The 19,395-nt window shown below is 58.6% G+C and overlaps 3 protein-coding genes across 3 annotated transcripts; 2 read left to right on the top strand and 1 right to left on the bottom strand.

The window, feature by feature from the left end:
• Nucleotides 1-7,948: 7,948 nt before the first annotated feature.
• Nucleotides 7,949-12,892, top strand: CORO1A (coronin 1A). Its single transcript, XM_004586854.3, has 11 exons — nucleotides 7,949-8,106; nucleotides 9,534-9,732; nucleotides 10,613-10,735; nucleotides 10,818-10,947; nucleotides 11,045-11,229; nucleotides 11,383-11,502; nucleotides 11,691-11,795; nucleotides 11,893-12,038; nucleotides 12,115-12,172; nucleotides 12,263-12,475; nucleotides 12,689-12,892. The coding sequence occupies exons 2-11, from the start codon at nucleotides 9,535-9,537 to the stop codon at nucleotides 12,791-12,793; spliced, it is 1,383 nt and encodes a 460-aa protein (XP_004586911.2). The 5' UTR covers nucleotides 7,949-8,106; nucleotide 9,534; the 3' UTR covers nucleotides 12,794-12,892.
• A 1,490-nt stretch (nucleotides 12,893-14,382) lies between these two features.
• Nucleotides 14,383-15,069, bottom strand: BOLA2B (bolA family member 2B). The gene is made up of 3 exons (XM_004587129.3): nucleotides 14,896-15,069; nucleotides 14,700-14,797; nucleotides 14,383-14,529 (listed from the first exon to the last, which is right to left on the bottom strand). The coding sequence occupies exons 1-3, from the start codon at nucleotides 14,968-14,970 to the stop codon at nucleotides 14,430-14,432; spliced, it is 273 nt and encodes a 90-aa protein (XP_004587186.2). The 5' UTR covers nucleotides 14,971-15,069; the 3' UTR covers nucleotides 14,383-14,429.
• Nucleotides 15,070-15,223: 154 nt separating this feature from the next.
• Nucleotides 15,224-18,155, top strand: SLX1A (SLX1 homolog A, structure-specific endonuclease subunit). Its single transcript, XM_004587128.2, has 6 exons — nucleotides 15,224-15,542; nucleotides 16,142-16,193; nucleotides 16,284-16,628; nucleotides 17,689-17,816; nucleotides 17,935-18,022; nucleotides 18,100-18,155. The coding sequence occupies exons 1-6, from the start codon at nucleotides 15,355-15,357 to the stop codon at nucleotides 18,127-18,129; spliced, it is 831 nt and encodes a 276-aa protein (XP_004587185.2). The 5' UTR covers nucleotides 15,224-15,354; the 3' UTR covers nucleotides 18,130-18,155.
• The last annotated feature ends 1,240 nt before the right edge of the window (nucleotides 18,156-19,395 follow it).

Raw genomic sequence — 19,395 nt, 5'->3', positions numbered from 1 at the left:
GGTGCTGCCGGGGACCCACCTGGCGGACAGAGGTCCACTGGCGGACAGAGTCCATGCTAGTGCATCCACTCAGCCAGGAGAGTTGTCCAATCTTTTTTTTTTTTTTTTTAAAGATTTATTTATTTTATTACAAAGTCAGATATACAGAGAGGAGGAGAGACAGAGAGGAAGATCTTCTGTCCGATGATTCACTCCCCAAGTGAGCCGCAACGGCTGGTGCGCGCCGATCCAAAGCCGGGAACCAGGAACCTTTTCCGGGTCTCCCACGCAGGTGCAGGGTCCTAATGCATTGGGCCGTCCTCGACTGCCCTCCCAGGCCACAAGCAGGGAGCTGGATGGGAAGTGGAGCTGCTGGGATTAGAACCGGCGCCCATATGGGATCCCGGGGCGTTCAAGGCGAGGACTTAAGCCGCTAGGCCACAGCGCCGGGCCCAAGTTGTCCAATCTGTTCTTTTCTTTTTTTTTTCTAAAATATTTATTTACTTTTTTAATCGGAAAGTCAGATATACAGAGAGGAAGAGAGACAGAGAGGAAGATCTTCCATCTGCTGGCTCACTCCCCAAGTGACCGCAATGGCCAGAGCTGAGCCAATCCGAAGCCAGGAGCGAGGAACCTCTTCCAGGTCTCCCACATGGGACTTGGCCATCCTCCACTGCTCTCCCAGGTGCATTTCCCAGGGTGCTGGTTCAGCAGTGGAACAGCCTGGCCATGAACTGCTACTCATGTGGGATGCTGGCACTGCAGGCAGAGTGCTTGCACGCCAATTCCTGAACTCATCCTTCAAGTCCTTTGCCCATGAGCTTTCTGAAGCGTCCTGCCCTGTACCACTGGGTATCCATGCATCCTTTGAGCCTCTGTCCTCTATGCCGGCTGCTTTCCTTACAAGGCCGGGCCATCATGGGTCACCTGGGGCAGCCAGATCCCCATGAACTTCACTGTGTGATGACCGACTGGCAGTTTGCCACAGGGAGCACCTGACATTCGGATCCCAGGTCCTTTCTGTAGCTACATTCCTTACAGAGGTTTTTGTAATTTGTTTTAAAGACTTATTTATTTATTTGAAAGGCAGCAAGAGAGAGAGAGAAACAGAGAGATCTTCCAGTCTCTGACTCGCTCTCCAAATAGCACATCGGTTGGGACTGGGCCAGGCTGAAGAGTGGAGCCCGGAGTGAACCGGCAGGTGGAACATCTCTCCATCTCCTAAATGAAAATAAGTAAATAAAATGGAGCTAAGGGAAGAATGAGCAAGAATTGTGCGGAGAATACCAGGGGCGGAGGGTGAGGCAGCCAGAGGAGGAGGGGGAGAATGAGAGCGTCTGCAGAGTTGCCTGCTGAGACGCCTGCCCCAGTGCACGGGGCTGGAGACATTTCCAAATATAGACCCAAGGTGATAATCGGCGCAGGCTCCCGCTAACAGCTCGGGTTGGTGTCAGTGACGCTACAGTACTGCCCCAGGCAGAGTGGGAGAGAAAGGAGGGATCCAGGCCACCGTGGGTCCTGCTGGGGGAACGTCAGGAGTGGATTTTAAGGAAAAGCCACATTGGTAACCGAAGGTGGAAATTCACTGAGAATCACAGATCAGCCACTTGACAATGTGCGGTTGACGGGAGACCGAGATCATCTGGGGATTTCCAGGAGACCAAGGAGAGAGGGAGAGAGAGAGAGAGAGAGAGAGAGAGAGAGAGAGAGAGAAATAACAACCCCTTTGTTAACCCTGATGCCTGCCTTGTCACTGACACACTGTGGAATGTGATGGTGAATGTTGTTTTCCTTTTTAAAGATATTGACCTGGGCCCGGCGCGATGGCCTAGTGGCTAAAGTTCTCCCCTTGAATGCGCCGGGACCCCATATGGGTGCCGGTTCTAATCCCAGCAGCCGCACTTCACTTCCCATCCAGCTCCCAGGTTGCAGCTTGGGAAAGCAATCGAGGACGGCCAAAGCCTTGGGACCCTGCACCCACATGGGAGACCTGAAAGAGTCTGTTGGTTCCTGGCTTCGGATCAGCTCAGCTCCACAGTTGAGAATGCTTGGGGAGTGAATCATTAGATGGAAGATCTTCCTCTCTCTCTCTCCTCCTCTCTATATATCTGACTTTCAAATAAAAATGAATAAATCTTGACCTGGCACAGTGACCTAGCGGCTAAAGTCCTCTCCTTAAATGCACCGGGATCCCATATGGGTGCCAGTTCTAATCCTGGCACCTCCACTTCCCATCCAGCTCCCTGCTTGTAGTCTGGGAAAGCAGTAAAGGACGGCCTAAAGCCTTGGGACCCTGCACCCGTGTGGGAGACCTGGCAGAGATTCCTGGCTCCTGGCTTCAGATTGGCGCAGCACCGGCCATTGCATTCACTTGGGGAGTGAATCATCAGACGGAAGATCTTCCTCTCTGTCTTTCCTCCTCTCTGCATATCTGACTTTGTAATAAAAATAAAATAAATCTCTAAAAAAATAAATCTTTAAAAAAATCTTTAAAAGTTTTATATATATATATATATGTTTTTTATTGGTTACATTGCATTATGTGACACAGTTTTATAGGCAGTGGGATTTCCCCCACCCCTCCCCAAGCCCCCCAGCCCCCCCCCATGGTGGATTCCTCCACCCCGTTGCATCACCACAGTTCAGATTCAGTTGAGATTGTTTCATTGGAAGCATCTACCAGGCATAAAGTCCAGCATCTATTGTCCAGACAAGTTCATCAGTTCCTTGGGGAGCCCATCTCTGGTCTGAAGGTAGAGCTGGTAGAGTGGTTTTGACATTTCAACAGATCTGAATTGCTGCCAGTCTCACCACTCCAATGGCCCAGCATTGGAGTCCCCAGCACCCTCCTACCAGGCTCAAACCACACCTCCTGTCCTGGTTGAGTGTGTGCTGGTGGGTGCTGTGGTCCAGTCTGGCATAGCCTGTGTCACCTTGGCATTTGCCAGCGGGTGCTGTAGTCTGGTCTGGCCCAGTCTGTCCCCATTTCAGCGCACATTGATTGGAGCTGCCGTTTAACGCAGCACAGTCAACTCCCAGTCCCGATACTAATATGAGCTGGCTGATGATGTGGCTGGACCCAGCCCATCCTGCACCCCATCCTGGTTTTCAGATCTGCCAGTGAGTGTTATGAACTGGCCCAGCCTGGCCCACCCCATACCTGAGCCAAACGTATGCTGGCAGGTAAGGTAATCTGATCTGCTCTGGGCTGTTTCTTGCTTTGGTTCTCCTGCTCACCTGCAGAGAACCAAAAAAAAAAAAAGTGTCTAGCATCTTTTCCAATCGAGTGATCCTACTAGGATACAAGTGAACAGAGGTTACCGGCTCCAACTAATAAACATACACGAACAAACAAACGTGCTGTTAGAACTGAGACATGCTGGCTGCAGGGCCAGCTGGATCTAGGTGTCCAGGTGACGTCATCTGGGAGCTTTCTCGCCCATGTCCTGGCTGTGCTGGGTCCATTTCCAGGCAGGCTTTTCCTACCACCGTCTTGCCAGCTGCAGCAGGTGGCTCTCCCAGATGTTCTAGCAGCAACCCATGGGAGGCCTTTCTGTATGGCCACAGGGAGGGGCAGCGGCGGAGCCAGGAAGCAAAGCGGCTATCAGCAGAGTATGCGGGAGTTGGTGGTTGCTTAGCAGCGCTAGAAGTTGCCAAGGGTTTGTGTTTTCATGGGATGCCAGCCGTGGGTCCAGCTAAGACAAGGCAGCGTCTTTATGGGGTGCTGCCTTAACCCGCTGTGATCCAAATCTCAAAGGCCGGGGAGCTTTATAGGAAAAGTAAACTCTGGTAGCAAACAAAAGCAAGATTTCAGACCTAGGGCGGAAGAACTGAGTTAAAGAAGGGAAAATGTTGGGCAGGAAAACCACATCCACACTAGAGGCAGATTTAGTTTTGCTCACACAACGTTTTTAGAAATGTTTGAATTGGCTGCCAACATTGACAGATCTGGAGGGCTCACAGGAAAATCTCCACTGCTCCTGGACCACAGCACTGCCCCACCCCGCCACTCCCCTGCTCCCCACTGTGGCCCCTGTCCTCCTTATCCCCGACAGCTGTGTGTGTGTTGTTATTTGAAAGGCAGAGTTACACAGAGAGAGGAAGGAGAGAGACAGGAAGAGATCATTCATCGGCTGGCTCGCTCCCCAAATGGCTGGGAGTTTGCTTAACTCTAACGAGGTCTTCCACGTGGGTGCCAGAGGACCAGGCACTTGGACCATCTTCTCTGTCTCCTCGGGCTTATCATCGGGGAGGTAGCCCAGAAGCTGAGTAGCGGGGGGGCGGGGGGGACTCAAACCAGCAGTCACCTGGAATGCCAGCATTGCAGGCAGCAGTTTAATGTGCTATGCCACATCAGAACCTCCTGTGACTTTTCAAATATGCTTCAACCTCCTCTCTTAGTGCATTTAGTTCTTGGAGTCAGGTCATTCACACCACCAAAATGTTCCGTATTCCAGACGTATGTCATTTGCTTTCTCGTGGCACTGCTGAATCTGTGGATTCTGCAGTGATTTCATAATGCTTGGAATGACAAGATTGGCAGCAATTCATAAGTGTTGAATTATCAAAACCACTTGAGCAGGACCCCTGGAGCATGCCACACATCGGGGACCTGGGATGGGTGGGAGGCTGGGTGGGGCTTCTCCCTTTATCTCCCCCTTTACCTCAGATACAGAAAAAAAAAATGTGGAAACAATAGTCTTACCCACTTTCCTGTAGCCCTAGACCCTTGTGCCCTATCAACTATGTAAAGATTGCCAAAAATAAAAGAAAAAAAAATTCTCATTAAAAACAGAAAAGTAGGGCCCGGTGTGATAGCTTAGTGGCTAAATCCTTGCTTTGCATCTGGTGAGATCCCATATGGGCTCTGGTTCATGTCCCGGCTGTTCCACTTCCCATCCAGCTCCCTGCTTGTGGCCTGGGAAAGCAGTCGAAGATGGCCCAAAGCCTTGGGACCCTGCACCCACATGGGAGACCTGGAAGAAATTCCTGGCTCCTGGCTTCAGATCAGCTCAACTGTGGCCGTTGTGGTCACTTGCGGAGTGAATCAGCAGATGGAAGATCTTCCTCTCTGTGTCTCCTCCTTTCTGTCTCTCTGTATATCTGCCTTTCAACAAACATAAGTAAATCTTTAAAAACAAAAATAAGTGAAAAGAAATTATGACATTGTGCAAAAAGTTGGTGAAAGCTGTATATTATGAAAAATGTATGCATGGATTTTTAAAAAATGGTCCCAAAGTAAGTTTACATTTTAACTTAATTTTCCATAAACTTTACAAAATTTACCCCTGAAGCAGAGAGAGAGAAAGAGCGCTACCATGTAATTCATTCCCCAAATGCTGGTAACAGCTGAGCATGTCCCAGGGCTGCGCTGGGATTCCATCTGGACCTCCCACGTGGGTGAGAGGAACCCCACCACTGGTGCTGCCACCTGTTGCTCTGCAGGGTGCCCGTTAGCAGGAAGCTGGAATCCAGGGGGTTGTGGGGGAGGAGCATGGAGGAGGGCAGGGCTCTGCGGTGGGCTGCAGGTATCTTAGTCCTTCTTAACTGCCAGGTCTCCCCTCAAAGAACATCTTTTTTTTTTTTTTTTTTTTTTGTAAAGATTTATTTATTTTTATTGGAAAGGAGGAAAGACAGAGAGCAAGATCTCTGTCCGATGATTCACTCCCCAAGTGGCTGCAACGGCCAGTGCTGCGCCGATCTAAAGCCAGGAACTTCTTTCTGGGTCTCCCACGCGGGTGCAGGGTCCCAAGGCTTTAGGCCGTCCTCTGCTGCTTTCCCAGGCCACAAGCAGGGAGCTGGATGGGAAGTAGAGCTGCCGGGATTAGAACCGGCACCCATATGGGATCCCGGGGCGTTCAAAGCGAGGACTTCAGCCACTAGGCCACAGCGCCGGGCCCTGAACATCTTGAAGTATCCTTGCACTGCATTATGTAGCAGAAAGAGGAAGGGCTTCAAGCCCGGCTTGATGCAGATTCTCAGACGATGTCCAGATGGTGGCTATCCTCACAGCTTCCCTCTGCAGTCGCCATTTCCTCCCTGGTGACGAGGTGACCAGCTCTTCAAGCCCCCGTGGCCAAGCAGGTGATGCGGAGACAGCAGGACCAGAAGCAGGTGGGCAAGCAGCATTCCGCTGTTGCCACAGGGGGCATCGACCCCTGGGGGGCCCAAGGCCTGCCCCCTTCACTGCTCACCACCCCTAAGGGGCTCAGCAGCCACCTGCTGACCACAGCTTCCCGGTGGCCCTGGCCTGGCACCTGTGTTGTGTGGCAGCTCCTTGCATTCACGCCCTGTTGTACCACAGACCAACTCGACCAACTGACCGACTGGAGTCGGGGCAGCCTGTGTCCCTGCCCCATCCTCACCTTCGCCCCTGAGGCCCAGGGTTGCATGTTTAGGTCCTTCATCATCCTGCCTTTTTTTGGTTGACAGCAGGTTCTCCCAGGGCTGAACCGAATCTGTGCCTCCGTTTCTGTATCTGTGAAAAGCAGACGGCACCTGCCAGTTTGGGGAGCTGTGAGGACCGAATGATTGTAGAGTATTGTATTCAGAACAGTGTTCAGCATATAGCAGTGCTCTAAACTCTAGCTATTATATTACTTATCTATTTGCAAAGTTGAGAGAGATTATCCATTGGTTGGTTCACTTCCCAAATGGTTGCAACAGCCAGAGCTGAGCCAATTCAAAGCTGGGAGTCAGGAGCTTCTTCGGGGTCTCCCACGCGGGAGCAGGGTCCCAAGGACTTGGGAGACATCTTCCACAGCGTTCCCAAGCCACAACAGGGAGTTTGATGGGAAGCGGGGCAGCAGGGACTCAAACACCTATTAGGAATGCTGGCACCACAGCAGAAGCTCCACCCCACCCCAGTGGTATTTAGCAGCAGCACCTACCACCCTCCCCCGGCTACGGTTCCTGTCCCTTCAGACGGACACTGTGCCTCACTGCCCATTCGGATCCTATATGATTCAGTGGTAGGCCCTCAGGTGCAGTGTTAACACCTGAGTAACAGTGGGTTTTTTTGTTTTTTTTTTGTTTTTTTTTTTTTTTTTACAATGAAATTGCCTGGAAAATGACCACACATGCAGCCTCATTCTAACCTTTTTGCAGGGAGAACAAATGGCATGTATCCCTCGTTTACAGATGAGGAAGGCTGAGGTTCGGTTAGGCCTCTGCCTGAGATCCCGCAGCCAATCCGGGGTCGAGATGGGCTGTCCGTCAGCCGCAGGGTGGGACTGCAGGCCCTTCTCACCCTGGCAGGTGCACACCTGAGGAATCTCTGGAGCACCATAAAGCTGACGCCAAGCCGGGCCACTCTCCTGAGGTCTGGTGGGGGGCTTTCCTCGGGTCACTCTAGGTTATCATCCTTATAACTCCACGAGGGAGGGACAAACCGAAGCTGGCCTGGCCAAGTTACTCCCAGGTGTGTCTCTGTAGTGGGCCCTCTCTGATGTCACTGCCTCCAGCAAGCCCCCTCACCTCCGCCCCCCTGGACTCAAAGATGGGAATGAACTCTTTCTCCGGGCGGGGGAGCTGATCCTGGGGGTAACCCTCCCCCAGCGTTCTGTGAGTCCTGTGGGCAGCGAGCTCTCCAAGGGCGGACAGCCGGTCCCCTCCCATGCGAAGCTCCTTGCCCCAGTAGGTCCCTCCCTGAGCCGGGGGGCAGGCAAGCGCCCCGGGTGAAAACAAGGCACTCTCAACCCATCCCCCCGCGTGGAAGCCGCGTAGACCCGAATTAGAGGAGGGGTGCGTGGGGTTCTCGCCGGGCAGCCCTTGGCAGGGATGAGACGACGCCAGGGCCATAGCGGGGAGGGGGCTGCGGTGGCAGCGGGAGTGCCGGGAGGCGCACGCAGGGTGCGTGTGCACCTGCGGCAAGCAGGTTCGGCCCCGCTCGGGAAACTGGCAGGCCGGGCAGAGCGCGGTGGCGGCGAAGCTTGGCAGGGCGGGTCCGTCCGCTAGCTCCGCCCAAAGGGGCGCTGCCACCCGAGGAGGCGGCGCCCGGCTGCCCCTCATTCATTGTCTTGACAAGAGCATCCTCCGCCGCCAGTCTTCGCTCCTGCGGCTCCTTCCTTCTCCTCCTCCTCTTCCTCTCCCTCCTCCGTCTGGGGGTCCGCTCGTCTCTCGCAGCAGGTAAAGCTGGGCCCCGCGGGGAGAGAGGAGGCGGGCTGGCCTGGCCTCGGGGACCTGGAGCCGCTGCCCCAGGGCCACCTGTGGGGCAGACGCGAGCGTGGGCGCGCCGCGGGCGGGTAGGCGGCTTGGCCCTGCCTCGGGTGTGGATGGAGAGGAAGGAAGCTGGGGCCCCGGGCTTTCTGGGCAGGTGCGGTGTGAGTGTACCCCCGCGGCCAAGATGGACGTGGGGACGGCAGCAGGAGCGGGATCGGGGCAGATGCCACTCCGACTTAACCCAATACCGGGCGGCTCCGTGGGTGGGGGTGGGGGACAGGGTGGGGTGACCAGAGCAGCTGCCCTGAGTATGGAGACGGGAAGGCGTTGAGAGCAAAACAAGAGAAGACCAAGTTCCCCTTTCTGTGGTTTCCGCGCCTGGTACCTGCGGTGGGGGAGGCGGCAGGGTGGGGCGCTGGCTTCCTGTCCCCCACCTCTGATGTGGGGCTCCCTCTCCCGCGGACCGCGGCTGCCCACCTCAGCTCTGGGCTGGGGCCCCTGGCACAAGCTCCTTGCCTCCTTTCTGGGCAAGCAGGCCTGGAGGCTTCTTGAGGGGGTGCCAGGGTGGGCAAGGGGGGGCTCCAGTAGCCACCTAACCCCAACGAGAAGGGGCCAGACTCAAGGCAGGCAGATGGGCACAGCTTGGGAGGTGGGCAGAGGCTGGGGGGCAGGGTGGTCTCTCCATGTGGGCACCAGAGTGACCAGGCATCAGGCTGGGCCCAAGACTTTGCTTGCCCACATTCCTTCCCCTACCATCCCCTTCTGCTGGGGACTGCCACTTAGCTGCCCCCAGAGAAGAGGCGTCCAGCTCTCCCTTCCCATGTGCATACGGCACTCTTGGGCACCTGCTTGATTTCTGAGCGGAGGCGGGAAGAGGAGGCGTGGAGAGGGGAGAGGCTGGCCCCAAGCCATCGTCTGCCGGTGGCATCAGAGACTGCCGAGGAAGCCGCCATGCCAACCTAGCTGGCTCCTGGGCAGACCCCGGGCCCCGGCCCTGCCCCCACCTCCCAAGGGTGCATTGTGAGGGCCTGGGCGCCAGATGCAGCAGTTGCCTGGGCTGCTGCCCCCACAGTTGGAGCCATGACACAGAGGGAGGGTGCTGTGGTCGGCTGTCTGTCTGTCCATCATCAATCAGTCAGTTGACAAGCATACCCTGGGCCCCAGCTCTGTGCAGAGGCTGAGGGTGCAGGACTAACAGGGTGGTTCAGAGGGACCTGGGAGGGTGCAGCAGGTGGCTGGCAGGTGAGACAGAGCGGGAAGGGGTGCAGACTTGTTGGGACCTAGAAAGTTGGTCTGAATGTCCTCCCTCACTTGGGGAGTGTGTGGGAGAGAGAAGGGGACACGGTAAGGTCCAAGCTGACCCCTGAAGGGACAAATGCTCTGTGTGCCTGCAGAATGAGCCGGCAGGTGGTCCGCTCCAGCAAGTTCCGCCACGTGTTTGGACAGCCGGCCAAGGCCGATCAGTGCTATGAGGACGTGCGAGTCTCCCAGACTACCTGGGACAGTGGCTTCTGTGCCGTCAACCCCAAATTTGTGGCCCTGATCTGTGAGGCCAGCGGGGGCGGGGCCTTCCTGGTGCTGCCTCTGAGTAAGGTGAGCCCCTGGAGGTCAGGGCCTGGGGACCTCCATTCCCACCCTCCAGGGTGCCTGTGGGGGGCTGGACTAGGTGGCTGTCACCAAGCCTTTCTGGATGGTGACGCTGTCACCTATGAGACAGAGCTGTACAGGATGAGCCTTAACCTCCTCTAGTTCCCTGGGCGGTGGGGGGACCCGGAGCCTCACCCCGGGGCTCCCATGGGGTCCTGCTAGCAATGCTGAACCTGCCCTGCCCCAGCCCACTCGGTGCAGGTGGCTGTCCTCTCCCTGTGAGCCCTGCTGGGGGCTGACCCTTGGGCCCTGACACTGCCCTCCACCCTAGGGCAGGGTTCACTCCGGTGCTCTCTGGAGGGGGGGAGGGGACAGGAAGTGAGGAGGGGCCCAAAATTGTTACCTTAAAAGGCCCGATGGGAGCCAAGAGGAGAGGAAGTGGTTGTCGGGGTGAGAACTGGGCCCGCGCCCTGCTTGCACCCCACACAGGAAGCCCTGCAGGGGCAGCTGGCCCCGGAAGAGGCCGTTTCCCAACCTCTGCTTCTGCCTGAGGGACTCAGGGGGGAGATGGCTCTCCTGGGTAACCCCTGCCACCCACTGTTGTTGCTGCTCTCTTTCCCAACCTTACTTGGGCCCAGGGCCTGGGCCTCGTGTGTCCACACAAGTCTTGCTCAGGGAAGCTGGGTCAGGGTGGGGACCCTCGGGACACAGACTCAGGAGAGGACAGGGCTGGCCCAGGGTCGCCCCAGGCCCTGTTCCCCAAAGGCAGCGTTTGGCCCCAGAGGGCAGAGGACACCCTCCCTGTGCCTGGGCTGGGCCTCTCTGAAGGCTGCAGGGGACTGAGCTGAGTTTGAGGGTCAAGGCACCTGCTTGCTGTACCCTCTAGACTGGTCGAGTGGACAAGAACGCACCTACAGTCTGCGGCCACACGGCCCCCGTGCTGGACATCGCCTGGTGCCCGCACAATGACAATGTCATTGCCAGTGGCTCTGAGGACTGCACCGTCATGGTGAGCAGAGTCAGGGGGAGGGGGTGGGGGAGACACCCAGGACTTGGGACACACCAGGGACTCATCAGCCCCTTCTCTGCAGGTGTGGGAGATCCCCGACGGGGGCTTGACTCTGCCCCTGCGGGAGCCTGTGGTCACCCTAGAGGGCCACACCAAGCGCGTGGGCATTGTGGCCTGGCACCCCACAGCTCAGAACGTGCTGCTCAGTGCAGGTGCGCCACGGGGGGTGGAGGGTGCCGAGTGGGGCCCACGCTGACCCCCGCAGTGGGTGAGGGAGCTCGTGGCCTCTGACGCGGGGGCACCCCACAGGCTGCGACAATGTGATCCTCGTGTGGGACGTGGGCACTGGGGCGGCCGTGCTGACACTGGGCTCCGACGTGCACCCGGACACCATCTACAGCGTGGACTGGAGCCGCGACGGTGCACTCCTCTGCACTTCCTGCCGCGACAAGCGCGTGCGCATCATCGAGCCGCGCAAAGGCACAGTCGTGGCTGTGAGTGACCCCTGACCCTTGACCCCCAAGACCTTCATCCCTCTCACCCACTGTACCCTAGGGAGCTCCCGGCTGCCATCCTCCCTTGTTGTCCACCTAGGGGCGTTGGGGGTGGGAGTGGGAGAAGTGACCCACCACCTCTGCTCCCTGAAGGAGAAGGACCGTCCGCATGAGGGGACCCGTCCTGTGCACGCTGTGTTTGTGTCAGATGGGAAGATCCTGACCACGGGCTTCAGCCGCATGAGTGAGCGGCAGGTGGCGCTGTGGGACACGGTGAGTGCGAGGCCCCGGGCGGGAGTCCAGGCTGCACACTTGGCGCTCGCAGTGCCTGCGTGGGCACGGGTCTCTTCGATTGGGGTTTCTGGTGGTCAGCCCGGGAGGGCGCTCAGTGACCCGCGGCATCCCCGGGGTGCAGCCTGGCCTGGCCTGGCCCACTGACTCCGCACCTCCTCCCACGGCAGAAGCACCTGGAGGAGCCGCTGTCTCTGCAGGAGCTGGACACCAGCAGCGGCGTCCTGCTGCCCTTCTTCGACCCCGACACCAACATCGTCTACCTCTGCGGCAAGGTGGTGGCCGGCGGCGGGGGTGGGCAGTGACCAGGAGGGGGCGGCTGGGCACCCACCAGGGCTGCTGTTGACCGTCCCTCGCGCCTGCCCCTTTCAGGGCGACAGCTCTATCCGCTACTTTGAGATCACCTCGGAGGCCCCGTACCTGCACTATCTCTCCATGTTCAGCTCCAAGGAGTCCCAGCGGGGTATGGGCTACATGCCCAAACGGGGCCTGGAAGTGAACAAGTGCGAGATCGCCAGGTGAGTGGCCCCACCCTCCTCTCCGCCCCTGGCCGGCCAGCCCCCTGGACACCTGCTTACCTTCCTGTTCCCACAGATTCTACAAGTTGCATGAGCGCAAATGTGAGCCCATTGCCATGACAGTGCCTAGAAAGGTGAGGCTGTGCACCCCCTGGCTCGGCCGCGGCAGTGGGAGCACAGCATCTAAACTTCTTTCTAACCAAAAGCCCTGATCTGGCCCGCAGTCGGACCTGTTCCAGGAGGACCTGTACCCACCCACTGCCGGGCCCGACCCTGCCCTCACAGCTGAGGAGTGGCTGGGTGGCCGAGATGCTGGGCCCCTCCTCATTTCTCTCAAGGATGGCTATGTGCCCCCAAAGAGCCGGGAGCTCTGTGTCAACCGGGGCCTGAGCTTGACACGCAAGAAGACAATGCCAGAGGCCACCGCCGCTGGCTCGGTGAGGGCCGGGTACCCCGGGCAGGGAAGGGAGACAAGGGCTTGGGGTTAGCAGGAGTCAGATGTAGGACAGACTCGGGCTTTGGCCAAAAAGTACTGGGCAGACAGGCCTGCAGCTACCCTGGGAGTGGGAGGGGAGGGCAGACAGCTACTTGCTGGGAAGAGGGCCCATGCCCAGGGCTGTGGATCTGGCCTGATGGTGATGGGCCCCCAGGACACTGTCTCCAGGCTGGAGGAGGAGCTGAGGAAGCTGCAAGCCACTGTGCAAGAGCTACAGAAGCGCCTGGACAGGCTGGAGGATGCGGTGCAGGCCAAGTAGAGCCCCTGGTGCTCCGCCCTCCTTCGCACCACCCACGCTGCAGGCCACAGTGGCCAAGAAGGAAAAGAAATCCTAATAAAATGGCTTTATTTTCTGGTACTGCTCAGACTTTACACACTAGCCACCCAAAGGGCCAGCCCTGCAGCCAGCCCAGGTGAAGGGCCTGCCGGTCACTTCCCAGCGCCTGCTCTGAGCTGGTGGGGCCATCACTGGGGGGTCTAACCTGGCAGCCTCCAGACCCCCAGGGTCAGCAGCCACCATGTGGCTGCTAGTAGCAAGTGAGTGTGTGTTGGGGTGAGGGGATGCACTGACTAGCATGCAGGTGGCTTGGAGGACAAAATCCTGAGAAAGGCTTAGAACCACGATGGCCTGCTGCACAGGGCAGGGGACAGGTTGGATGGAGGGCAGGACCATGCATGACAGCCAGGTGGCTTCCGGTTCTCTTTTCTACCTCCTGGGCTGCCCCTTCCAAGTGGCCCATCAAGGCCTGGCCTCCATGGGATTTAATGTCCATCCCAGGGCTGGCCCCAGCAGGGGGTTTGATTCTTACCAGACAAGGGCTACCTAAGGCCCTGTTCCCTGTAACCCACCTCTCCTGCCAAGAATTCCCTGAGGGCGACCCTGTGGGTCGCACTCCCTGCCTTGCACAAGCCTGGTGATACTGGGCAGGTCACTTCTTCACAGGACTCCGATGCCTGTTAACATGGGCAGGGCTGGGGGTACCAGCACAACTCAGCCAGTGCTCAGGTTTTGGGGGAGACACTCCAACAAGGGCCCGATGGAAGTAGACCTGGCCGCTTGTCATCCTTCTAACCCTGGGGAGCTAAAGAAAAAACCAGACGGATGCCCTCTGTGCCCCAAACGGGTTCCCAACCATCACCGGACCTCCCAGCCCTTCCTGCCCCTTCTGTCTCCTAGGGGAACAAGAAAGGGAGGTGGGAGGAGGGGGGCCACTTAGAGAACTGGCCTTGGGGACACAGAGGGACGGAGTGATTGGCAGGGCTGCAGGCTGCCATTTGTCAACCATGCCCTCCCCCACCCCTGCCGATCCTTGGTCCCCTCCTGAGTCACCGCTGTGTGTGTTGGATCCCACACACCTCTGTGCTGTGTGATACCCACCCTCACGCCCTGTGGTTAAGACTGACATGAGAAGCATCCATCAGCTGCCCCCTCTTTTGCGGCTCATGGTGGCCCTCTTGTACTGCTGTGATCCTGTCTCTATGCCCTGCCTTCCATCTCTCATTCTTGAAAGCCCTGTGGTCTCTCCAGGGGCAGCCATGGCCGGCTTCTGGAACCTTTTGCCAGTGGCCCAAGACAACGCCTGCTGGAATTGCAGGTTGGAGGGGTGAGGCAGAGGATGCGTGCTGTCGGGGCCTGGGTGTATGGGTGTGTGGGAGGAGCTTGTTCCAGAACCTGGAGGACTTTCTCATCACTCCCTGGTGGCACAGAACTGGCACACAGCTCCCCTGAGGAGCAGGGGAGCCGGCAGAGAGCCTCACAGGCAAAACACCCGGACAGGTGGGCAGGGCCACGCCGGGTCCTAGACCCCCACACCTCCATGCCAGCACGTGGACACACACACACACAGAGCCAGCCTCGGGTCATCCTTTAATGGAACCGTGCAGGTCCTGGTCCTTCATTTCGGTTGTTCCCGGGCCCACTGCCCCGGCGTCAGGGTTTTCTGCTCGAACGCGTGGATGTGCGGGAGCTCTTCCGATAGACATTCGTTCACCAGCCTGGGGCGGCAGAGACCCGGGACAAATTAGGCGGCGGGCCCCTAAAGCCAGCGTGATCCCAGGACAACGGGCAGCGTCCCCAAGGTCCCAGGCTCGGCCACGAGGACGGGATGCTCGGGGGTGCTTGGGCAGTGCCGCAGGGCTGGGTGAGGGCGGCACCCCGGGCTCACCGGTGTCTCTGCAGCAGTGGCTTCCCCTCGAACTTGGTGGACACCACCAGGACTCGGAAGCTGGTGGCGCAGCGGTTGGGGGTCGTGTCCTCCACCTCCTGCCGGGCGGGGAACAATGTCTCTGCTGCAGAACTCGCCTCCCCTCACTCCCCGGCTCTATTCCCGTCACGGGTGGCTTCAGGGGATCTCGACTCACCACATGCTCCGCTTCCAGGTCCCGCTGCAGCTTCTCCCGGAGGTAGTGGGCGCTCAGTTCCATGGCCGCAGCCATGAGGGGAGAAAACCCCACCTCGTACTGGCCACTCTGACTTCCGCCCTTATTGGAGCCACTTCCGTCGAGGCAGAGACTTCCGCCCTTCCTAAGGCGGAACTTCTGCCCTGACGCGAGGTCGCCTTGCCCACAGTCGCTGGTTAACCATTCGGAGCTTACATAAAAAAAAAAAAAGACTGCCGAAGAAAACACTCATTGGCTGGCGCTCCGACCGGGAGCGGGTGTCCGAAGACGCCTTGCTGGGGACCTGCAGGGTGCCTCGCGGTCGCCCCCGAGCGCCTTCTCCGAAACAGGCATCTTGTACCCCCAACCACATGCCCCTCCCTGGGGTCCCGGGTCAACAACGATTGATCCCCACCCGCGGCTTCTGATCCCCGAGTCCCGATGAGCCCCGTGGAGGCCGCGGTCAAGCCGGGGCGCTTCTTCGGCGTCTACCTCCTCTACTGCCTGAACCCTCGGCATCGGGGCCGCGTCTACGTGGGGTTTACTGTCAACCCTGCTCGTCGGGTCAGGCAGCACAACGGGGGCCGTAAGAAGGGCGGGGCCTGGCGCACCAGCGGACGAGGGCCTTGGTAAGAAGGCACGGGTCCCGGCACCGGCAGCGGGATTCGTGGAGCTGCCGCACCCAGCGGGAGAAACAGTGCAGGGCTGGGCCTGCTAAGGTGATGGACAGGGCTGGGGGCGGGGCCTACTTAAGGTGATGGCCGGACTGGGGGCGGGGCCAGGCCATGTCAGGGTCAACGGGCTGGGCCTAAGGTGATGGACAGGGCTGGAGGGCGGGGCCAGTGTCGGGAACGGGGCCATCCAGGGTCAGCGGGCGGGGCCTATTTAAGGTGATGGACAGGGCTGGAGGTGCGTGGGGACGGGGCCTAGCAGGGGGCGAGGCGTGGATTGTTGCAAGGGTCTGATGATGATGGCTAGGGTCCCGCGGTAGAGGAATTGATGATCAGGGCCAGGGCTGAGGACATGTAAGAGCTGCGACATGGGCGCAGCCTAGGTCGACAGGTGCAAAGGGGTCTCTGGGTGAAGGGGGTGCAGGGGGCGCAGCCTGGTGACTGGGAGTGCAGCCGGGTGGTGAGGTTCCGCTCTCGGCGGGACACCGAGCCAATCTTTGGGAGGGCCTGGCGGCTTCGCACCAAGGCGCCGACGGGTCACAGGTTCTCCTCCCCAGGGAGATGGTGCTCATCGTGCATGGCTTCCCGTCTGCGGTGGCAGCCCTCCGGGTAAGAGAGGACTAGGGGCCCAGCGACGGGGCCGCCCCTTGTCCCAGACCTCAGGCCCCTGACCACGCTTTCCTCCCACCTGCCCCACAGTTCGAATGGGCCTGGCAGCACCCGCATGCCTCGCGCCGCCTAGCGCACGTGGGGCCGCGCCAGCGCAGCGAGGCCTCCTTCGCCTTCCACCTGCGTGTGCTGGCGCAGATGCTGCGCGCGCCGCCCTGGACGCGCCTCCCGCTCACGCTGCGCTGGCTGCGGGCCGACTTCCGCCAGGAGCTGTGCCCACCGCCCCCGCCACACATGCCACTCTCTTTCGGGCCACCCCCACCCCGGGCCTTGGCTCCGAGGCGCTGCGCAGGGACCCTTGCGGACACGGAGCCCTCGCCTGAAGCGCAGCAGGAATCTGAGGTCTCCTGCACCCTGTGCTTTCGGGCGCTGCAGGTGAGGTATGCCCCCACGAAGGCATGGGGCTGGAGCTCAGGCCACCTGGGACACATCAGGCAACCCTAACCACATCTTTGGCCATCCCGGCCCATCTCAGAGGTGGGGCCCGTAGTCCTCCTGGCCAGGCCAGGTCAGACTGGAAGGTTCTTGCACAAGAAGTTCCCCTCTCCCCCCCTTTAATATTTTCCTGTTTGATAGACAGTGGATCTTCCATCCACTGATTCACTCCCACATGCCTGCAACAGCCAGGGCTGGATCAGACTGGAGCCAGGAGCCAGGAACTCCAACTGGGTCTCCCCCATGGGTGGCAGGGACCCCAGTACCTGAGGCATTGCCTGCTGCCTCCCAGGGTGCATATGAGCAGGAAGCTGGGTTCACACCCTAGCCCCCGGGCCACCTTGGGCCACTCGGATGCCTCCCTGACAGCCACTCCACCCTGTGCCAACTGCCTGCCCCACCCCTTGTTCACATGCACTTTCATAACATGTTGATCACTTGGGTACAGAGCGGGGTCCAGCGACAGGGAGTAAATTAACAGCTGTCCTGCCCTGCTGCTGCTGAGTCCACACAAGTTGGAGGAACCAGGTGTCTGCCACATATTGTCACCACTGCAGATTCCAGGGGAAGGTGGCCAGCTCAGTTCCCATGGACCTTGTCTATATGTGAATTAGGGGACTTTCTAGTGTTTGCAGGGTCACAGGTGAGCCCTGGACAGCCAGCCCCAGTCTGAGTGGCTGCTCCTGCCCTGAGCAGAGGTTGACAGGAGGCCTGTGAAGCTCGTGTCCTCCAATGAGCACCTCTGTGTCTCCAATGCCCTGCCTGACTTTGACTTCTAATCCAACAGCAAGGACAGAAGCTGAGGTTGGAGGGAACTGCCTACCCCCATGGGTGCCCATGACTCTCTTGGGACCCGTGCCTCAGTGTCCCCAACCTGTAGCCTGAGCCTCCTGGGACTGACGTCAGAACAGCATGTGCTTGGGATACATGCTCTGTATCAACCATGTTATACTCCTGTCCTCTTGTCTCCCCGTCCCTGGTGACATGCCACCTCCAACAGGATGCAGAGGGTCCCCTGTGCTGCCCGCACCCTGGATGCGGCCTGAAGGCCCACGTGATTTGCCTGGCGGAAGAGTTCTTGCGGGAAGAACCAGAACAGCTCGTACCACTAGAGGGCCAGTGCCCTAGGTGAGAGCTGTCCCCCTCCCCTCAGCCAGGACCAGTTCCACAAGAGGTGACCTGATGGGGCAGTCCACAGACTTGGGGCTACTGAGTGACTGTGTCCCACCATCCATGCCCTTGACAGCTGTCAGAGTTCACTGCTCTGGGGAGACTTGGTGTGGCTGTCCAGGACGGGCATTGGGGAAGATGATGACGGCTCAGAAGCAGAAGAGGTAAGGGGTGGCTTTGCCTTGGCCTCCCTGCCTGCTTCCGTCCATCCGGCTGCCTCTGACCTACTCTCTCTTCCCAGGAGCACTGGACGGACTTGCTGGAGACCTGATTTTCTACCACCTGACGCCTTTCCTCTTCCCCTTGGCTTGGACCACCTGCCAAGGTCTGGGTGGTTTTTATTTTAAGTACAATAAAACATTTGAGTTAAGGGGAGCCTGCCCTGTGATTGCGGGGGGCGGATGGCACTGCTGTCACTGCCTGCCCTGAGCTTGGGGGCACTCACTGATGCACAAGCTCCTGACCTCCAGTATCTCCCATGTGGGTGACAAGGCCTCGAGGACTCGGGCCAGCCTCTGCCACCTTCCCATGCGCACTGGCAGGGAGCTGGATCAAAGTGGAGCAACCAGACCTTAAACGCAGCTCCCGAGTATGCTGGCACTGTAGGTGGCACTTTGCCTGGCATGTCCCAACCTCATGGCTCCTGGCTTTGGACTTTAACCTTGAACCCCTGAAAAGAAAACGCACCCCTGCAGGAGGACCCACAGGAGCCAGGACGCTGGGCTCTATCAGACTGCTGCATCCCTGTGCTTGGGTGACCTCAAGAGGAACTGCCTCAGAACAAAGTCTTCCTCACCCCGCTGTCCATCCCTGCCCACCCACATCCCGGTGGACTCCCCTCCTGGCCAGAGCCGTTTGTCCCTGGGTTGCTGCAGTCTGACCCCCTGGTGTCTCAGACAACGGCCTGGAGCCACCTGAAAGGCGAGCGGTTTTTTTTTTTTTTCAAGCCTGCCTGGCCATGTGCCTGTCCCCTGTCCTTAGGACAGTGGTAGTATTTGTTTGTTTGTTGTGAGCTGTTAACTGGCCTGCTATGCAGGGGTGGAGTGTGGGGCAGGGTAGGTCAGAACAATCAGATTACAGTTCGAAAAAGTCAAAACTGCCATCCCTGGGCTCTCTTGGCTTTAGTCCTCTTTTTTTTTAAACTTTATTTGGGACACAAATAGAAAGATCTTCCATCTGCTGGTCACTCCCCAAATGCTAGGCCAAAGCTGGGGGCTGGAAACTCAATCTGGCTGTCCCACACAGGTGGCAGGGACCCCACCACTGGGATTCCCCAGGGTGCACATGAGCAGGAAGCTGGAATGGGAGAGCTGGGACTGCAAGCTGGGCACTCCAGCATGGTACGTACCCACCTTCTTGTACTTTCAAGGAATCCACACTTTGGCTTTTCAGAAAAGGGAAACACAGGGACCCACCCCCTCCAAGCTCCGCCCTTTCCTTGTGGGAGGACAGCAAAGTCCCTGCTGCCCCTGGGCCCTCCCACTTCCTTTCTATAAAGCCCTCAGATGGGGCAGCTGAGCACTCCGCCAGCCAGCCA

The sequence above is a fragment of the Ochotona princeps genome, chromosome 24 (genome assembly GCF_030435755.1).
Source record: "Ochotona princeps isolate mOchPri1 chromosome 24, mOchPri1.hap1, whole genome shotgun sequence".
NCBI lineage: Eukaryota > Metazoa > Chordata > Mammalia > Lagomorpha > Ochotonidae > Ochotona > Ochotona princeps.
This window is presented reverse-complemented; position numbering and strand designations above follow the sequence as displayed.

Excerpts from the sequence above, each read along its gene's own strand:
- CORO1A (XM_004586854.3), top strand. The coding sequence starts at position 9,535 with ATGAGCCGGCAGGTGGTCCGCTCCAGCAAGTTCCGCCACGTGTTTGGA. Across the intron at positions 10,948-11,044 it reads GAACGTGCTGCTCAGTGCAG|GCTGCGACAATGTGATCCTC; the intron begins GTGCGCCACGGG and ends GGCACCCCACAG. Across the intron at positions 11,503-11,690 it reads AGGTGGCGCTGTGGGACACG|AAGCACCTGGAGGAGCCGCT; the intron begins GTGAGTGCGAGG and ends CTCCCACGGCAG.
- BOLA2B (XM_004587129.3), bottom strand. The coding sequence starts at position 14,970 with ATGGCTGCGGCCATGGAACTGAGCGCCCACTACCTCCGGGAGAAGCTG. Across the intron at positions 14,798-14,895 it reads ACCTGGAAGCGGAGCATGTG|GAGGTGGAGGACACGACCCC; the intron begins GTGAGTCGAGAT and ends CCCGCCCGGCAG. Across the intron at positions 14,530-14,699 it reads CCACTGCTGCAGAGACACCG|GCTGGTGAACGAATGTCTAT; the intron begins GTGAGCCCGGGG and ends CTGCCGCCCCAG.
- SLX1A (XM_004587128.2), top strand. The coding sequence starts at position 15,355 with ATGAGCCCCGTGGAGGCCGCGGTCAAGCCGGGGCGCTTCTTCGGCGTC. Across the intron at positions 15,543-16,141 it reads ACCAGCGGACGAGGGCCTTG|GGAGATGGTGCTCATCGTGC; the intron begins GTAAGAAGGCAC and ends TCTCCTCCCCAG. Across the intron at positions 18,023-18,099 it reads ACGGCTCAGAAGCAGAAGAG|GAGCACTGGACGGACTTGCT; the intron begins GTAAGGGGTGGC and ends CTCTCTTCCCAG.